General features: G+C 34.5%; 2 protein-coding genes across 3 annotated transcripts in view; both read right to left on the bottom strand.

The window, feature by feature from the left end:
• LOC149798108 (cytoplasmic dynein 2 heavy chain 1-like) overlaps nucleotides 1-19852 on the bottom strand; it is a 180324-nt gene that overhangs the window by 38146 nt on the left and 122326 nt on the right. For both annotated transcript variants that reach the window (XM_089963194.1, XM_089963195.1), the window contains 7 exons: nucleotides 16160-16258; nucleotides 15325-15448; nucleotides 11109-11272; nucleotides 6169-6288; nucleotides 5438-5572; nucleotides 2203-2346; nucleotides 1305-1460 (listed from right to left, as the gene is read on the bottom strand). In XM_089963194.1, the coding sequence (XP_089819320.1) occupies nucleotides 1305-1460; nucleotides 2203-2346; nucleotides 5438-5572; nucleotides 6169-6288; nucleotides 11109-11272; nucleotides 15325-15448; nucleotides 16160-16258 (942 nt within the window). The remainder of the gene's footprint in view (nucleotides 1-1304; nucleotides 1461-2202; nucleotides 2347-5437; nucleotides 5573-6168; nucleotides 6289-11108; nucleotides 11273-15324; nucleotides 15449-16159; nucleotides 16259-19852) is intronic.
• Nucleotides 197-1160, bottom strand: LOC149798109 (uncharacterized; the record flags this gene model as incomplete). Its single annotated transcript, XM_089960178.1, has 3 exons — nucleotides 197-369; nucleotides 446-604; nucleotides 1016-1160. Coding segments are annotated over 3 exons (477 nt in total), but the record flags the coding sequence as incomplete, so codon positions are not given.

Below are 19852 nucleotides of genomic sequence, written 5' to 3'. Positions count from 1 at the left end.
ATAATGCACTCAAACAAAAGGCAGGTATATATTATGAATAATTAACTTTATAGGAGGTTTTTAAATGGATAAAAATTATATCTGCACTATTTTGATATTTACATCATTCAGATTTCTTCAAAACTGTACAATACAGCTAAGGTAATCCTTGTGAAAAAATTGCTTTAAACAATGGCAAACATGTTAAATCTGTCAATCACAAACAGTCTGACAATGGCTGACATGTGAAATTTACCGACCATAAATGGTTGCACAATGGCAGACATGTGAAATCTGTCAACCACAGACAGTTTGATAATGGCAGACATGTGAAATCTGTCAACCACAGACAGTTTGATAATGGCAGACATGTGAAATCTGTCAACCAGAGTTTGATAATGGCAGACATGTGAAATCTGTCAAGCACAGACAGTTTGATAATGGCAGACATGTGAAATCTGTCAACCACAGTTTGATAATGGCAGACATGTGAAATCTGTCAACCACAGACAGTTTGATAATGGCAGACATGTGAAATCTGTCAACCACAGACAGTTTGATAAGGGCAGACATGTGAAATCTGTCAACCACAGACAGTCTGATAATGGCTGAAGATGCTGCAGAACTTAAGTTATGAAGGAACAGAAAAGTTAACAGATAGAAAGATGGACAGACAGAAGACCAGATATACTGGATGGGTCATAGTTTAATGCACTCAAACAAAAGGCAGGTATATATTATGAATAATTAACTTTACAGGAGGTTTTTAAATGGATAAAAATTATATTTGCATTTTTTTTATATTTACATCATTCAGATTTCTTCAAAATTGTACAATACAGCTAAGGTAATCCTTGTGAAAAAACTGCTTTAAACAATGGCAAACATGTTAAATCTGTCAATCACAAACAGTCTGACAATGGCTGACATGTGAAATTTACCGACCATAAACAGTTTCACAATGGCTGATATGTTAAATCTGTCAACCACAGACAGTTTGATAATGGCAGACATGTGAAATCTGTCAACCACAGACAGTCTGATAATGGCAGGCATGTGAAATCTGTCAACCACAGACAGTTTGATAAAGGCAGACATGTTAAATCTGTCAACCACAGACAGTTTGATGATGGCAGACATGTTAAATCTGTCAACCAGAGACAGTTTGATAATGGCTGACATGTGAAATCTGTCAACCACAGAGAGTTTGATAATGGCAGAATTATGACATCTGTCAACCACAAACAGTTTGATCCAAGGAGACTGTAAGTCAGAGGTAGATATTAAAATTGGTTTACACTTCAGACTGATGAAAGCAGACTCACATTTTCTTCAAACTGGTCCTGTTTCATTCCGTGAACCATGTGCATGGCAAACATAAGTCTATCGGCCTTAAACAAGGAACGGCACACATATTCATACACCAGTTGCTGAAGTCGTCCCACCAGCAACTTGATTCTGTGTTCTGTTCCACTTCCATCCTGCAAAGAAAAGACATCATCATTAAATGAATGCAATAACTATCAAAAGAAATTAATTTTGTCATGTTGCCAAAATGCGATTGTATGAATGATGATTAAGAGGATAAAAAGTCAAACAAACTGAAAATAATTATTAAAACATAATGTGTCACCTTTAATGATGGCTACAAAAATATCCTGAAACATAGTATCAGCGGTTAATATATATTAATAAAATACCTACATTATTGAAATGCCATTGGCTGGGAGGGGGCAAAGCTCTGGAAAAATCTGAAATCTTTAGGACTGAATGATCTCTACATTTACATAGGTCATGATTATAATGCCAACCAAATTGTAAACAACCATTAAAAATGCAAGCCTAGTTTTGTATCAGAGATTTTCTAATATTTGCATGGACTGATAAGAATGTTATATATCTCTTGGCCATATTTAGAGCAGGGCCAGGAAAAAGAGACTTCTTCAAGTCCTGTCCTTACAAACACATTCAACCTTCCAGCAATAATGTAAGACTAAATCTGGCAGACTTTTCAAATGAAATGAGTGACAGATAAATACTCATTTCTCAAAATAATACATTGTTAAATATTGTAAGCAGGAATATTTTGTAATGAAAAGGATAAAAACATGGCTATTTTAGCTCACTCTGTATGCCCAACTATATTCATGGTGGAGAAAAAAAAGAAAAAGTACACTTTTCATATTAATGACAGAATTCGCCACTAGGGAAAGGATGACTTACCTGCCTGGAGTCCAATGACCTCTGGAAAAGCCTGAGGAAAGCTGCAAGGCTGAACCTATACATGTTATTGATCTTGGCCAAGTCACTGATGACAAAATACAGAGAACTGCCATTCTCAGCCAGGGGAAGATAAATGTTTCTTTCCTAGGAGAATAAAAGCAAGAAATGTATCCATCTTGACAATAAAAAATACACTGCACTATGAATGATGTAACTAGTCCTTACACAAAGTATGGTCTGATGTAACAAGTGCTTACCCAAAGTATGTCTGAAGTAACAAGCCCTTACTCAAAGTATGGTCTGATGTAACAAGCCCCTACCCAAAGTATGGTCTGATGTAACAAGCCCCAACCCAAAGTATGGTCTGATGTATAAATCTCCTATCCACAGTTTGGTCTGATGTACAAATCCCCTACCCAAAGTATGGTCTGATGTAACAAGCCCTTACCCAAAGTATGGTCTAATGTAGCAAGCCCTTACCCAAAGTATGGTCTGATGTAACAAGCCTATACCCAAAGTATGGTCTAATGTAACAAGCCCTTACTCAAAGTATGGTCTGATGTAACAAGCCCTTACCCAAAGTATGGTCTGATGTAACAAGCCCATACCCAAAGTATGGTCTGATGTAATAAGCCCTTACCCAAACTATGGTCTGATGTAACAAGCCCCAACCCAAAGTATGGTCTGATGTAACTAGCCCTACCCATGGTCTAATGTAACAAGCCCTTACTCAAAGTATGGTCTGATGTAACAAGCCCTTACCCAAACTATGGTCTGATGTAACAAGCCCTTACCCAAAGTATGATCTGATGTAACTAGCCTTAACCCAAAGTATGGTCTGATGTAATAAGCCCTTACCCAAACTATGGTCTGATGTAACAAGCCCTTACCCAAAGTATGGTCTGATGTAACAAGTCCTTACCCAAAGTATGGTCTGATGTAACAAGCCCATACCCAAAGTATGGTCTGAAGTAACAAGCCCATAGCCAAAGTATGGTCTGATGTAAATAGCTCTTACCCAGAGTATGGTGTGATGTAACAAGCCCTTACTCAAATTATGGTCTGATGTAACAAGCCCTTATCCAAATTATGATCTGATATAACTAGACAATACCCAAGTTATCGTCTGATGTAACAAGCCCCTACCCAAAGTACTGTCTAATGTAACAAGCCCATACCCAAAGTATGGTCTGATGTAACTAGCCCTTACCCAAAGTATGGTCTGATGTAACAAGCCCCTAACCAAAGTATGGTCTAATGTAACAAGCCCATACCCAAAGTATGGTCTGATGTAACTAGCCCTTACCCAAAGTATGGTCTGATGTAACAAGCCCATACCCAAAGTATGGTCTGATGTAACTAGCCTTAACCCAAAGTATGGTCTGATGTAACAAGTCCTTACCCAAAGTATGGTCTGATGTAACAAGCCCATACCCAAAGTATGGTCTGATGTAACTAGCCCTTACCCAAAGTATGGTCTGATGTAACAAGCCCATACCCAAAGTATGGTCTGATGTAACTAGCCCTTACCCAAAGTATGGTCTAATGTAACAAGTCCATACCCAAGGTATAGTCTGATGTAAATAGCTCTTACCCAGAGTATGGTGTGATGTAACTAGCCCTAACCTAAATTATATTCATTTCCACTATGACAGGCTATGTTTATTTCAAATTCAAAGGCAGCCACTCTTATCAGATTATAAAGTAACATAAGAATGGTAAGTTAGAATTAATAAAGTATCATACAAATTTACTTTGCTGTCTGTTATCTCATGTGCATTCTGGTTCATTCAGTATTGATGTTAAAGTTAGTAGATTAAAAAAAGTGAAATATTCTTAACACAGACTTTTTTTAAAGTCAGAAAAGGAACACGGAGAATTAATGACAAAGGTATAAGATTTTAATCTTCCTTTTCCTGTTTTTATTGTAATATAATCAGTTATTTACTGAATCAAATAGCTTACATAACACTGTTTGGTGTTATCTGCTTTGTGATATGGCAACTGACAGTTTATACTATAAGAAATACCAAAAAAAATTGGAATTAAACTCTGAAATGTTGGAGATGACATGAAGACAAAGAAATCCAGTGGAAAGGTTAAACCTAGACTTCTGCTTGGCTTAAGTCAAATGAAGTCCTTGACTGGGATTTCCTTGTCTTGGTGAATCTCACACAAAGTCCCTTGTCTGGGGCTTCATTGTCTTGGTCAGTTCACAGAAAGTCCATTTACTAGGTTTCCTTGTTTTGGTCAGCCCCACAGAAAGTCGTCTGACTGGGATTTCCTTAACTTGGTCAACTCCACAGAAAGTCCCTTGAAAGGGTTTTCATTGCCTGGGTCAACCCCACAGAAAGTCCCTGACTGGGATTTTCTTGTCTTTGTCAACCCAATAGAAAGTCCCTTGAGTAGGATTATCTTGTCTTTGTCAACCCCACAGAAAGTCCCTTGAGTGGCATTTCCTTGCCTTAGCCATCCTCACAGAAAGTCCCTTGAATAGCATTTCCTTGCTTTGTCAACCCCACAGAAAGTAACTTGAGTGGCATTTCTTGGCCATTGGTCAATCCCACAGTCTCTTGAGTGGCATTTTCTTGTCTTTGTCAACCTGACAGAAAGTCTACTGATTGGGAATTTCTTGCCTTTGTCAACCTCGAAGAAAGTCCGATAATTGGCATTTCCTTGCCACAGTCAACCTTACAGAAGACAAATAACGTAACTCTCTCAACTAGGATATAATTTACTCAAATTCCCATACAAGTACAACTGTTTTCCAGTGCAAAATACTGATTAGGAATGTCTTTATGTTTTACAACCAACATGATTGTTTATCTTGTAACACATGATGTCAAAAATAAAATAAATTGGCATATTGCCATTCTGACTTGGTTAAATGACATCACCATGTAAACGATAACATGAGTGTAATAATGCTATTTTTTATTTTTTAATTCCAACAAGCTTATTAAACTGCATTTTAAATGTATTCAGAAGTTTACATTAAATTTTTCAGTGTAAGCTAACATTATACACTTTTTAATGGATATCTTTTATTGTGTGATCTGTACAAATTATGCACCAATTTGTTCATAACCTATTCATTTTTGCCAGGAATGTGAGAAAAATAATCCTTTTCTATCCATCTGTGTCAGACAGTATTCTCTTCATCAAATAAGCACATGAAGGATTTTCTTAATCTCACTGCAAGTTAGATCATAAATTCTACTCTGTGAATACTCACTTGATCAAGGGATTGCTGTAGTCTGACGGACTCTGCTAGAGACTCTGCAATGGTAATGCTGCTAGCCTTGGTCTTGTTTAATGAGTCCAGAAGTTCCTTGTTTTCCAGAATGTTGCCCTTGGCACTGGCAAGTTCCTGCAATTAATCAAAATTTGTAACATAGTTATTCCTATGTCCATCATGCTAAGTTCTTACAAAACCTGATATGATGCACTCTTGTTGGCTTACATATTGATATGAACTGGCCTGTATGGTCAGGAAATTAAAGAACATGGAGGAAACCATATCATAAAAAATATAATAAACTTAATTTAACACTGGCAGTCTGGGTTCCAAAAATAGATGATTCTAAATGAGCCATTTTACTTGATGCTATTTTGGTTTCTTGCTGCTGCCATACAAAAAACACCCATGATAAATTACCTTAACTTGGACCTGCCATTATGTGGGGATCAAACCCAGCCAGAAGTGTTAACCCTGCCATAATGCCAATGCTATATATTTACATTCAAAACTTTAGCTATAAGATGGGGTTTATAGCAGGTTTGGTTTTACACATGATTGTAAGACAGATTTGCTGGAAATGATTTGATTTTATTCTCACTGGATCAAAGAAAATTTTACGTTGTGGGTTACATAAGAATCAAACTGTTTGAAAAGTCTGAGCAAGGTTTACTGATTTTGGCTTTAAATACGCAGACAACACTGAAAGGAGGTTGATAATTAGATACCTGCAGAAGAGATTCCTCCATTTTTGCCAGCTCTATCTTGAGGTCTTCCTCTTGCTTCAACAATGTGGTCTTCTTCTCTTCTAATTCTGGCTTCTCATGTTGTATAGTGGCAGCAAGAAGCTACAAAAAAACCAAATAATATTTCATGTACTTTTCAAATGCAATTAATTATCTGATTTTCTGAAAATGCTTTCATGTATGGCATGACTGAGCCAAATAAAAAATTTAACTAAAGAAGCTTTCGGCTGATTCACTAAATTGTAATCTCATTAAAACCAGAATACAAACACACAAAAAAATGACAATCCAGCACTGACATTAACTAGTCCATATGTCTAACTTTTGCTGAATGATTGTGAAGTCCAAAAATTCTGCAATGAGCCTATTGATTGCTCAGTCAGAGAGCTGTATCATTCTCATATTCTTTTATCCGATTTATAAAGCAGTGTTGATTTGTCCTTTTTCTAATCTGACATGTTCTGATGTTTAAAAAGATATATGTCTCTAACAATTTTCAATCAAATAACATCCTTCGCATAACATCTGGTGTCATTTTCTTTAAAAGTACAGGATGGTCCACTAACTAGCTATATGATCAATAAACAAAATCTGGGAAGTTCAATATTCAAATTAAAGTAACCCATCTGCTTTCTTGGAAATATATCATACAGTTGCTATAAATAGGAAATAAGGAGAGTACAAGTATATCTATGATTGACAAATGTACTCTTATGCTATTCTTATGCAGCAGTCTTCAATTTTATAATATTCTAAAATTAATATGATGAGCATGGAGTTAAATGACAGAAAATATTTAAAGTGACATAAATGCTAATTCAACCTGACTATTAATCACTTTGATTTACTATGCCAGGCGATTTGATGCTAATTCAACATAACTATTATTCACTAAGATTTACCATGCCAGGCAATTTTGTGCTAATTTATCATGATTATTATTCACTAAGATTTACTATGCCAGGTGATTTAATGCTAATTCAATATGACTATTATTCACTAAGATTTACTATGCCATGCAATTTAATGCTAATTCAACATGACAATTATTCACTAAGATTTACTATGCCAGGCAATTTAATGCTAATTCAACATGACTATTATTCACTAAGATTTACTATGCCAGGCAATTTAATGCTAATTCAATATGACTATTATTCACTAAGATTTACTATGCCAGGCAATTTAGTGCTAATTTATCATGACTATTATTCACTAAGATTTTCTATGCTAGGCAATTTAGTGCCAATTTATCATGACTATTATTCAATACGATTTACTATGCCAGGCAATTTAATGCTAATTCAATACGACTATTATTCACTAAGATTTTCTATGCTAGGCAATTTAGTGCCAATTTATCATGACTATTATTCAATACGATTTACTATGCCAGGCAATTTAATGCTAATTCAATACGACTATTATTCACTAAGATTTACTATGCCAGGTAATTTAATGCTAATTCAGCATGACCATTATTCACTAAGATTCACTATGCCAGGTAATTTAATGCTAATTCAATATGACCATTATTCACTAAGATTCACTATGCCAGGCAATTTAATGTTAATTCAGCATGACCATTATTCACTAAGATTCACTATGCCAGGTAATTTAATGCTAATTCAGCATGACCATTATTCACTAAGATTCACTATGCCAGGCAATTTAATGCTAATTCAATATGACCATTATTCACTAAGATTCACTATGCCAGGCAATTTAATGCTAATTCAATATGACCATTATTCACTAAGATTTACTATGCCAGGAAATGTTTGAAAAAAGTGAGATACCATATATACATGATTGAAAATCAAGTTCCTGTTTTATAAGAATATTCAATCATGCATACTACGGGTCATCTTATAACCATACATACAATTTATTTTAAATCTGATGGCAATATTGCAAATTGTAGATGTTTGCACTGCATAGAAAATACTGTCAATTCAAATATTTATACATTTTCATGTTCCTGTTCCCATCCAAAAATGCATACATGGTAAGCATTATGTTTATTTGTTTCATAAAGTATTCATTACACAATACATGTATCTACATTTATTTGTATTTTTAATAATTTTAAAATATTAAAAACAGCTTCCAATTCCATTTGAAATTTTTTCTTTAATCAAATCAGGCCTCTGCCGTAGGCTAAAATCTCTTACCCCAATTTTACTAAATGCACATAATGATAATCTCATAGTCCTTTTAAACAAGGTCAAATCCCTACATATAACTATAGAATGGTTTTACTGCTTGCTGGAGGAACCAGTCAGACTTTAAATAAGCCAAATTTTGGCTAAGCATTCTCAGTGTGGCCCATTAACAAGTAATATATACTTAGCCAAATTCAGCTATTACAAAGTTAATCTTCACAAGCATTAGTTTTTCCTCTTAGGAGGAAACCAAATGTTTGCTAAATTAAATATTACTCATGGATGTTTCCTAATAAGTATATTGCTTTTGATGCAGTAAAAGTGTTCACTTTAATATTTATTTGCCTTTTTCATGAACTAGCTCTAAATCCCAAGTTTTGATTTGATTTGTATTTGGCTTTTTCATAAAACCGATCTAATTTCCAAGCGATATATTCTAAGTTATCTGATGAGACCTGTAAAGGCACCACCCACGTTGTTTACACAGTTGACAACTCCTGTGAAACAGCTTTAAAATGTAATACATGTTCAGTGCCTATGTATAGTCATACATGCAAATAACTAGAGGTGCCTCTTTTAAGCAATTTAACAACTCCCTGTCTGCATCGGACCTTAAACCAAAAGCCTTGTTCAATCCTATATTCAGCTGACTGTAGGTGTTTATTTTACCTGCCTTAGATCATGCCACAAACCTGACATTAATCCCACAGCCCTTTTCAGTCCTATATTCTGTTAACTGTGGGATCTTTTTTTACCTCCTATAATCATGCCACACAACTGACCTTATCCCATAGCCTTTTTCAGTCCAAAATTCTGCTGACCACTGGTGCTTATTTTACCTCCATAAGATCATGGCACACAAATGACCTTAATTCCGACCACTCCAGTGACCTAATTGGTTAGAATGCCACCTCGGATGTGGGAGTTCATAAGTTCGAACCCCGGCTGAGTCATACCAATGGCTTACAAAAATGGTTCTAGCATCTGACATGCTTGGCTCCCAGATTCAAGAGGTTAGTGTTGCTCAGCCTTATGTCAGGAAAATGTGACTGGGTGGGACATGACATGATGCCCCATTGCTAGACATCACTATAATTTACTAAACTTTAGACATTGTAGTGATATGACTGAGTGGGACATGATGCTACATGTTTCTGACATGATGCCCCAGTGCTAGACATCACTATAAACTACTACACTGTAGACATTGTAGCAATATGACAGGGTGGGACATGATGCTACATGTTTCTGACATGATGCCCAGTGGTAGACATCACTATAAACTATTATACTGTAGACATTGTAGCGATATGACTGGGTGGGACAGGATGCTACATGTCTCTGACATGATGCCCCAGTGCTAGACATCACTGTAAACTATTACACTGTAGACATTGTAGCAATATGACTGAGCGGGACATAATGCTACATGTTTGTGACATCATGCCCCGGTGCTAGATATCACTATAAACTACTATACTGTAGACACTATAGCGATATGACGGGGTGGGACAGGATGCTACATGTTCCTGACATGATGCCCCAGTGCTAAACATCATTATAAATTACTACACTATAGACATAGTAGCAATATGACTGGGTGGGACATGATGCTACATGTTTTTGACATGATGCCCCAGTGCTAGACACCACAATAAACTACTATACTGTAGACATTGTAGCAATATGTCTGGGTGGGACATGATGCTACATGTTGTTGACATGATGCCCCAGTGCTAGACACCAAAATAAACTACTATACTGTAGACATTGTAGTGATATGTCTGGGTGGGACATGATGCTACATGTTTTTGACATGATGCCCCAGTGCTAGACATCACTATAACCTATTACACTGACATAGTAGTGATATGACTGGAAAATTGTTAAAGTCACACAATCATGATACACAACTGACCATAATCCCAGTCTTCTTCAGTCCTATATTCAGTTAACAGTGGGTGCTTTTTTTTTACCTGCTTATAATCATGCAGCACAATTGACAACTATTCAGTTGCTCAATTCTTCAATGACTCTATCATCAAAATGGCACTCAAAGGGCCCAAGCTCACTCTCTACACAAATAATGGCACTCAACGGGCCCAAGCTCAGTCTTAACAAAAATAATGGCATTCAAAAGACCTAAGCAGTTTCTACACAAATATTGGCACTCAAAGGGCCCAATCTCAGGTACCTTGTTGTTGGGATTTTGTACAGCATGAATTGCAGAACTTTAGTAGTTTCACAAAAGAAAACAAAGCTTTCAATGGAGCATCGTAAGTTATAGACTTTGCCAAAAACATAACAACTCTGCTGTAAAGTGAAACTCTAAGTCACTGATGATAAATCACGTCTTACAGATTTGCAGAGTACATTCCATCTTATTGGAGGGTCAATGAGAAATTAGCTCTCTGCAACCCTTAAAAGGGACTTGGAGGAGAGGTGTCAATTTATAGCTGAGTTATCATATATATGTTGTGAAATTGGCTTTAGGGATAACAATCATATATCTGAATAAATAAGACTGAACATTGCTTTGACTAGAAAAATGAATACCTGAAAATATATAAGGCACGATTAAGGTCTTTAATACTTGACTTTTGCCCATTTTTAAACACATTTTAGAAATCGATATCATCAAAAATCAAAGTCTATGAATCACAATCTTCAACATCCAGCTGTTTATCATCAAGTTTATTTTTGCAAATGTATTCTTTGACTGAACAAATAGATGTCAGACTATATTATACTGCATACCTGTCCTGTGAGACCAGCCTTGGTAGTTGTAAAGTTAACCTCAGTGATGACAGATGCTGCATCAGGGGGAATTTCAGGGGCAGGGTTACGTGTTGTCAGGAATAGGCGGAATTCCTGATTGTAGTCAATTGTCTTTTCTCCTATCTGAACCACATACCGTGGACCTGTGACATGAGAAAATGGATGTGTTGATCAGAGGGTTAAATTCTGTAGTAATCAAGCTTATTGATTTATCTTAACAAATAAGAGAAGCATTCTGTTGATAGAACAACATCTCTTGACGGGGCCCCGAGTGGCCAAGTGGTCTTAAGCACTCACCGTTTCGGATCACTGCCATCTCACCTCTGTCATTGTGGGTTCGAGTCTTGGGCTCGGCCAATGTGGGTATGTGAGAAAGCTTACCAGTAGCTTCTCGTGGGTCAGTGGTTATTTCCTGGGTTTTCCTGGGTTCTTCCTCCAATGATTCTACTAGCCACTATGTATAGCCTATCCTGTGCTGAAAATGGCATTAAATCCTATAACAACAACAACATCTCTTGATCACTGTATGGTGACACATAGACTGGTATCACTGTATGGTGAAACATAGACTGTTATCACTGTATGGTGACACATAGACTATTATCACTGTATGGTGACATTGACTGTTATCAATGTATGGTGAACCACAGACTGTTATCATTGTATAGTGACACACAGACTGTTATCATTGTATAGTGACACACAGACTATTCATTATATGGTTACTCAAAGACTGTTATCACTGTATGTAGACACATGTATGTAGACACACAGACTGTTATCACAGTAAGGTGACACAAACTGTTATTTACGAGTTTAATGTTGTTTCTTCTGAGTTTATCATGGTATAATCTGTCAGCTGCTGAATCACACATCAAATAATGCCCAAAGGGCATTATGTAAGATGTGTGAGTCGGAAACTGACAGTTATACCATGATAAACTCAGAAAAAATGACATTACACTCTTATAATTGCAATTCTTTATTTTAAAAAAGTTGTTTACATTTTTATTTTGTTTTTCTTAAAAGATATTTCATATCAGTTTTAGAGCCTTATTTGAGTTTATGAATTCTTGCTGAGGGCATCTGCCACATAGATATTTACAGAACAGGGGATTCTCCATCTGCAATGTAATAGCAACATCAAAACATTGAACAAATAATTCTGCCAATGGTAGGTGATCTGAGGTTTTGAACATTACACATCATAGTTTTTCTATTTCATCAAAATTGGCATATGTGATCTGGGTAGTTCAATATTCAAAGCAAAGGATGTGTTGTTTTTTTTGACATAGTAATGACTCTTGAATATGATGCTTTCATCAGTTCATTGTGACTTCACTGAATCGTTATTGGTAAAACACGTGAGTAAACAATTTTGTTTTTAACTCTAGTTTGGTGTTATTAACAGTTTAGGCTAACTACATGGGGCTACTTACAACTGAAATTAAGACTGATGGTAAATGGTTTAGACTGATGGTTAATGGTTTAGATTGATAGTAAATGGTTTAGATTGATGGTAAATGGTTTAGACTGATAGCAAATGGTTTAGACTGATAGTAAATGGTTTCGACTGATGGTAAATGGTTTAGACTGATGGTAAATGGTTTATAGTAATAGCGGTTCAATAGTCAAACAGTGCAAAACATCAACCAAGACAGTTACGATGGGGGAATAGCAGGCTTTTTGCCAACCTACCCAACATTGTAACTATCAAGGTTGGTGTCTTATTGTGGGACTGTGAATCCAGTTATTGTAATGTTAGTCTCTGAACCCCATCTTCCCAATCCCCAAATCCATTTGCCTGTAGTCTTAAATTCATTTGTAATGGCAGATTTTGAGTTTCCTAGCTTTTATCAATCTAATCAAAGAAAGAAATATTTATCTTCAGAAAATTTACAAAGATTTGTCATTTGATTCTGTCAAATTAATTTGTTAACTTTTCAAAATAAAATACAAACCCACCATTTTTATTTTGTTTTAAAGGCAAGCAGTATGTCTGCCTTCCAATTCAGTGTTTAGGTTAGTTACTTTGCACGTGACTCTATTTATATAAGTTAGTATAAAGTAGTTCTCCATACAGTTTATACAGAAATAAACGCAACTGGGCCTGATCACATGGTAATGTTCTGACGAATGGAAAACTTCCATATCACTGCATTGTGACACATAGACTGTTGTCACTGTATGGTGACACATAGACTGTTGTCACTGTATGGTGACACATAGACTGTTATTACTGTAGGATGACAGACTGTTATCACTGTATGGTGACACATAGACTGTTATTACTGTAGGATGACATACAGACTGTTATCACTGTATGGTGACACATAGACTGTTATTACTGTAGGATGACATACAGACTGTTATCACTGTATGGTGACACATAGACTGTTATTACTGTAGGATGACATACAGACTGTTGTCACTGTATGGTGACACATAGACTGTTATCACTGTATGGTGACACATAGACTGTTATTACTGTAGGATGACATACAGACTGTTATCACTGTATGGTGACACATAGGCTGTTATTAATGTAGGATGACATACAGACTGTTGTCACTGTATGGTGACACATAGACTGTTATCACTGTATGGTGACACATAGACTGTTCTTACTGTAGGATGACATACAGACTGTTATCACTGTATGGTGACACATAGACTATTATCAGTGTATGGTGACACACAGACTGTTATCACTGTATGGTGACACACAGGCTGTTATCACAGTAATGTGACACATAGACTGCTGACAGACAGACTTATCAGATTCCCTTTTAACAAGACATCCATCTACCATAATGCAAGATGAAAATTTCCCATGTCAGATAAGATCTCTAAGAAGATGAAAGTTCACCCTGTCAAAAAATGTTGGAAAGAACTCTAAAGAGATAAAAGTACCTAATGTCAGATTATGGTGGAAAAGGATGTCGAAGGTGACGATGGAAGTTGTCTATGTCAGTTAATGTAGGTCAAGATCTCTAAGGAGTAAAAATATAATATCCATCAAACTCAGAAAATAATGAGAAATATGGATGATATATAGTTAGCTGAGATTTCTTATATAATAATATCTCTGTCTTGAACAGATAATAACAGAAAACCTCCATAAATTTGGTCTACCTTGAACAAAGACAGAAAACCTACATATATTACACAACCTCAAACAGACAAAGACAGAAAGCCTACATATATTACACAACCTCAAACAGACAAAGACAGAAAGCCTACATATATTGGTTTATTTCAAACAGAAAATAACAGAAAACTGCCCTATAATGTTGCATATAAGAACAAATGTGAATATACCCCTCAATACACAATAGGTTATATACAATGGGATGAAATATGAACGGAACAAAACAATAGAAAAGGACAGAAACATTATTCGCATTAAGATGTACAATACATTATTTATGAGGGATATGTGTGACATAATTAAATCACAGTTAAAATAAAAATATATGGATAACTTCAACTGCAGTCATGTCATAAAAAGAAATATTTCAGTATACTAAAGTAACTATTTCAAATACAAATCATCCATTTTCAAGAAAGTCTTATTTTTCTTGTGACCTTTTTAATCTGCAAAATGTAAGGTAATGCTAAAATCCCTTGAAACATAATATTTGCCTTAAGTGAATAGCTAGCCTCATACTGGATTCCTCCCAACATTAATATACAACTATCAAGTAGAAAAGGGACAGCATCCATTTTACATACTGGTATCTTAACAGGAAGAAACAGACAGACAATTTTCAGTGACCATATTAAGAAATTTGTATATATTATTAAAAACATTTTAAGTCAGTGCATCTGATGTGTATAGAAGATATCTGAAGGCAGCCTTCCTCTTCATCAGCTATTCAAGCAAATGTTAATAGACGTATATATAGACGGACTGACGGACAGACAGACAGACTAAACCATAGCATAATAGGCAGGTGTGTTGGAAATGAACATCAATGACTGTAAGTTGTATTTTTATTCATTAAAAGTTATTTATCACACAAATATCTGTTGAAACATACTATCTGAGATCATAGATGATTTTCTCATAATATAAAGTACCAACATAGAAATGTAAAATTTCCCCTTTCAAAAATGCCAGAGAGGAAACTTTGTCAAAATCCTTGCAAAAAATCACTGTAAAAGTGAGAAGCATATAACTTGTATTTCTTACCCTGTGAAATGAGATCTCCCCTGAGTATGGGGTACAGGATAGGTTCCACGCCATCCACCTCCTGGATAATCAGGGTTTTCCCGAACCTGACAGCTAACTCAAGCGATGTGGTGAAGTTGCTATCCTGAAATTTGTGATATCAACAAAGATGTCACCTCACATCAATATGTTACTGTAGATTGTAAACAATATTATTTAGGACTCTTCAACACTTCTACATCTGATTTACAAATAAATTTACTATATATACTAACTTATAAGTCAAGTCCAACTAAAAAAACTTAACAGACACAGATCTGTCATAACTGCATAATGTGCCAGCAGATATGGATTTATGCATTTTTTAAAGAAGTATTCAATAGAACAAATAACACAAACACTGACCTGTTGGAGCATTATTTGACAACAGATCAGGGTCTATGATGTTTGCAGTTAGACTGAAGTTAAACACAAGTACATATGGTACCAACTGCAAAATGACTTGTGTATTATTCCCCAAGTGGAGCATATGTTTAAAAACAATTCACTGAAAAGAGTATATAAAAAAACTACCTCTAGAATAAATGCATGTTGGAACATAATACATATGTAAATAAATTGTATCTACATAATAGGTTACAATGATTAGTTTGTTATTCTAATGTAAGTGACACAATATGGAAGCAAATGCAGTTACAATTTCAGCACATTTGGGTATGTATGTCACAAAATTAGTCTATCAGATTTTGTTGTGGAAAGATGGGTACACACAAAGCATACTACTAATTTGCATTTCAGTGAATAATATAAACTTACAGAAAAATGTAAATAAGAGTCAGGTGAATGTCAACATTACCTGTTGATTGACGACCTCCAGTCTATTTTCCTTCAGGTGTTTCTTCAGCCAGTCTGTGGCTCTAGATGAGGGGTCCACAAGGAAGGGGCGTGAGGTACACTGACGAAAAGAAAGAGGAGATATTAACATATATGCCTTTCAAACTGATAGCACCTAATTCTATTTTAGTTCATGTGAAATAAAACAATCACTTAAATCTGTTATTACAGTGTAAAAAGGCCATAATTTAAATAATTCAATTATCTATAACAAGCTACATTTATATAAAAATAAAAAAAAATGCTATTTATTTGTGCATTCATTCTCAAGGTGAAAACCAAATGTCATTTAAAACTATCCAAATATTTTAAAGAGAAGCAGTTGTATTGTAACCAAGTGGTAAAACTTTCACAAATTAATTTTTTTTATGATTAAAATTCCTAAAGTAAACACACCAAAGCATAAAGTACATAACTGAATCTCATATTATAATATTTAATTTACTGTCTTTTGTACATTAATAATTTAAAAGACAAAGTGTTTTCATTGAATAATAAATCAGATAGTTAACTGAACCAGTGCAAGTCTAGCCAAAAAAATTAAAATTGTAAGCTCCCTTCATGGCTAAATCAGTTTTTAGTATTTTTTCCTAATCAACAGATTCTATATGACATTATTCATTACAAGTTATTTGGCTCTAAATGCCAAAGTAGTGTTTATGAATACTGCATTTAACATGACAGCTATAAAGATGTTTTTTAATGTCATTATTTTTTAAGCCTAGTATTTACTTATAATTTTTATTGTATAGATATATAATCAAATATGCTAGAAAGGTCCCCTCCAATGATCCTGCTCCCCAGAGGAGTCAGTTAAACAAGTTTGACCATAAATTTTAACTTATTCACCTACATACAGCTAAACAAGTTTGACCATAAATTTTAACTTACTCACCTACATACAGCTAAACAAGTTTGACCATAATTTTTAACTTACTCACCTACATACAGCTAAACATGTTTGACCATAATTTTTAACTTACTCACCTACATACAGCTAAACATGTTTGACCATAATGTTCTAAATTGTTCACCTACATATAGCTCGACAAGTTCTACCATAATGTTCTAAATTACTCACCTACATACAGCTCAACAAGTTTGACTGTAATGTCCTGAATTACTCACCTACATATAGCTAAACAAGTTTTACCATAATGTTCTAAATTACTCTCAAGCATACAGCTAAACAAGTTTGACTGTAATGTACTAAATAACTTGCATAAATACAGCTAAACAAGTTTGACTGTAATGTTCTAAATAACTTGCCTAAATACCACTAAACAGGTTTGACTGTAATGGTCATAATTGCTCACTTACATACAGATAAACAAGTTTGAATGTATTGTTCTAATTTTCTTACCTGCACATAACTTCAAAATGCTAAAGATTTATATTAATTCTCTTTCGTTTGATTTATTAAACAATACATGATCAGCAAAGGCAAAGCAAGCATTTCATTGCAGCTGTTCTAAACCAATGCATAATGGAATTTCACACAGGGCACAGCAAAACAGAAAAGGGAAATGAGAAGAGTGATGGAGAAAATATGCACCAACAAAATTAGCATACATATGAACATGTACCACAAACACAAATACTTGTAGAAATGGTATTTACATAGGGCTATTAAACCAATGAATATTCTCTATTACTTCTGAAACAAATATTGTGTAAATTCTGTCTATACACTCTTCACTGTATTTTGTCTACAGTAGGTGAAATAAAAGTTCCTTTGGGAATGGTAAAATATATGTACTCATGTTCTGATGGTAACATATATGTACTGACCGATGGTAAAATGTACTCATGTGTTGATGGTAATTATATGCACTCCTGTACTGATGGTAAAAATATGTACTCCTGTACTGATGATGAAAATATGTACTCTTGTGCTGATGGTGAAAATATGTACTCTTGTACTGATTGTGAAAATATGTACTCCTGTACTGATGGTGAAAATATGTACTCCTGTACGGATGGTGAAAATATGTACTGATGGTAATTATATGTACTCCTGTACTGATCGTAATTATATGTACTCATGTACTGATGGTAAATATATGTACTCATGTACTGATAGTAAAATGTATGTACTCATGTACTGATAGTAGTAACATGTACTCATGTACTGATGGTAAAATGTATGTACTCATGTACTGATGCTAAAATGTATGTACTCAAGAACTGATTGTATAATGTATGTACTCATGTAATGGTGGTAGTAACATGTACTCATGTAATGATGGTAAAATGTATGTACTCATGTACTGATTGTAAAATGTATGTACTCATGAACTAATGGTAAAATGTATGTACTAAAAAAAAAGATATGTACTGATGGTAGTAACATGTACTCATGTACTGATGGTAAAATGTATGTACTCATGTACTGATGGTATAATGTATGTACTCATGTACTGGTGGTAGTAACATGTACTCATGTACTGATGGTAAAATGTATGTACTTGTGTAGTGATGGTAAAATGTATGTACTCATGAACTGATGGTAAAATGTATGTCCTCGTGTACTGATGGTAAAATGAATGAACTCATGTACTGGTGGCAGTAACATGTACTCATGTACTGATGGTAAAATGTATGTACTTGTGTACTGATGGTAAAATGAATGAACTCATGTACTGATGGTAAAATGTATGTCCTCGTGTACTGATGGTAAAATGAATGAACTCATGTACTGGTGGTAGTAACATGTACTCATGTACTGATGGTAAAATGTATGTACTCATGAACTGATGGTAAAATGTATGTCCTCGTGTACTGATGGTAAAATGAATGAACTCATGTACTGTCTGCACAGAAAGAACATATTACATATTAACCGAAAAATAAATAAGTTCACATTACATAATAAATAATACTAAGATAAAGAAAATAAGACTATGATTGAAATGAATTTGTATATAGTTTTGATAACGTGTTAGGTAAAATATTTCCCATGGCATGAAATGTATTAGCACCAGGATTAATATAAAAGTGTACAATAACTGTCTTCTAGATAAAATAATTTAAACAATACAACTGCTTTCCCACCAACCATGACATTTCATCAATAAAAGGTTTTAAATGTTCTCATTAATAAGGTAAACTTCTATATCTATTCTTTGAAATATGTACAGCATCAGTCAAAGCAAAAACAAGAAGCAAAAGTAAGCCTGATGGATTCAATAAAAGCCTCATTTATTTTTCTGCAATGACAAAATGTACTGCTAAAATTGTTTTTAGCCTTAAATGATATTAATATTTTATTTTTAAAAAAGATTTCATTTTAAATATATGCCAATAATAAGGCTGGATCCAGAAGTGGTTAATAATGAATCAAAGTACTGAAAATACTAATGGCTTGGAGGGTTGAAGTGATAAATAACACTAGTGAATGTATATTTTTTAGCATTATGAAATAATGAGGGATTGTTGTGATGATTTCATCAGTGAAGCAATATCAAAGGAGATTAATACTAAAAGGTCTAATATTTTACCTAAATTTGAGTTGCCTCCTATTCCATCATGGACTCGTATTTTAAAGAATTATTGTTTTACCAAATTTTATTTGATAATTATCACTATGCACAAACAGAAATGATATAATTACATTAATAGGTATAGAAGAAAAGTAATGACTACAAACTGAGCA

Source organism: Sinohyriopsis cumingii, chromosome 6 (genome assembly GCF_028554795.1).
Source record: "Sinohyriopsis cumingii isolate HCF-2022 chromosome 6, ASM2855479v2, whole genome shotgun sequence".
NCBI lineage: Eukaryota > Metazoa > Mollusca > Bivalvia > Unionida > Unionidae > Sinohyriopsis > Sinohyriopsis cumingii.
This window is presented reverse-complemented; position numbering and strand designations above follow the sequence as displayed.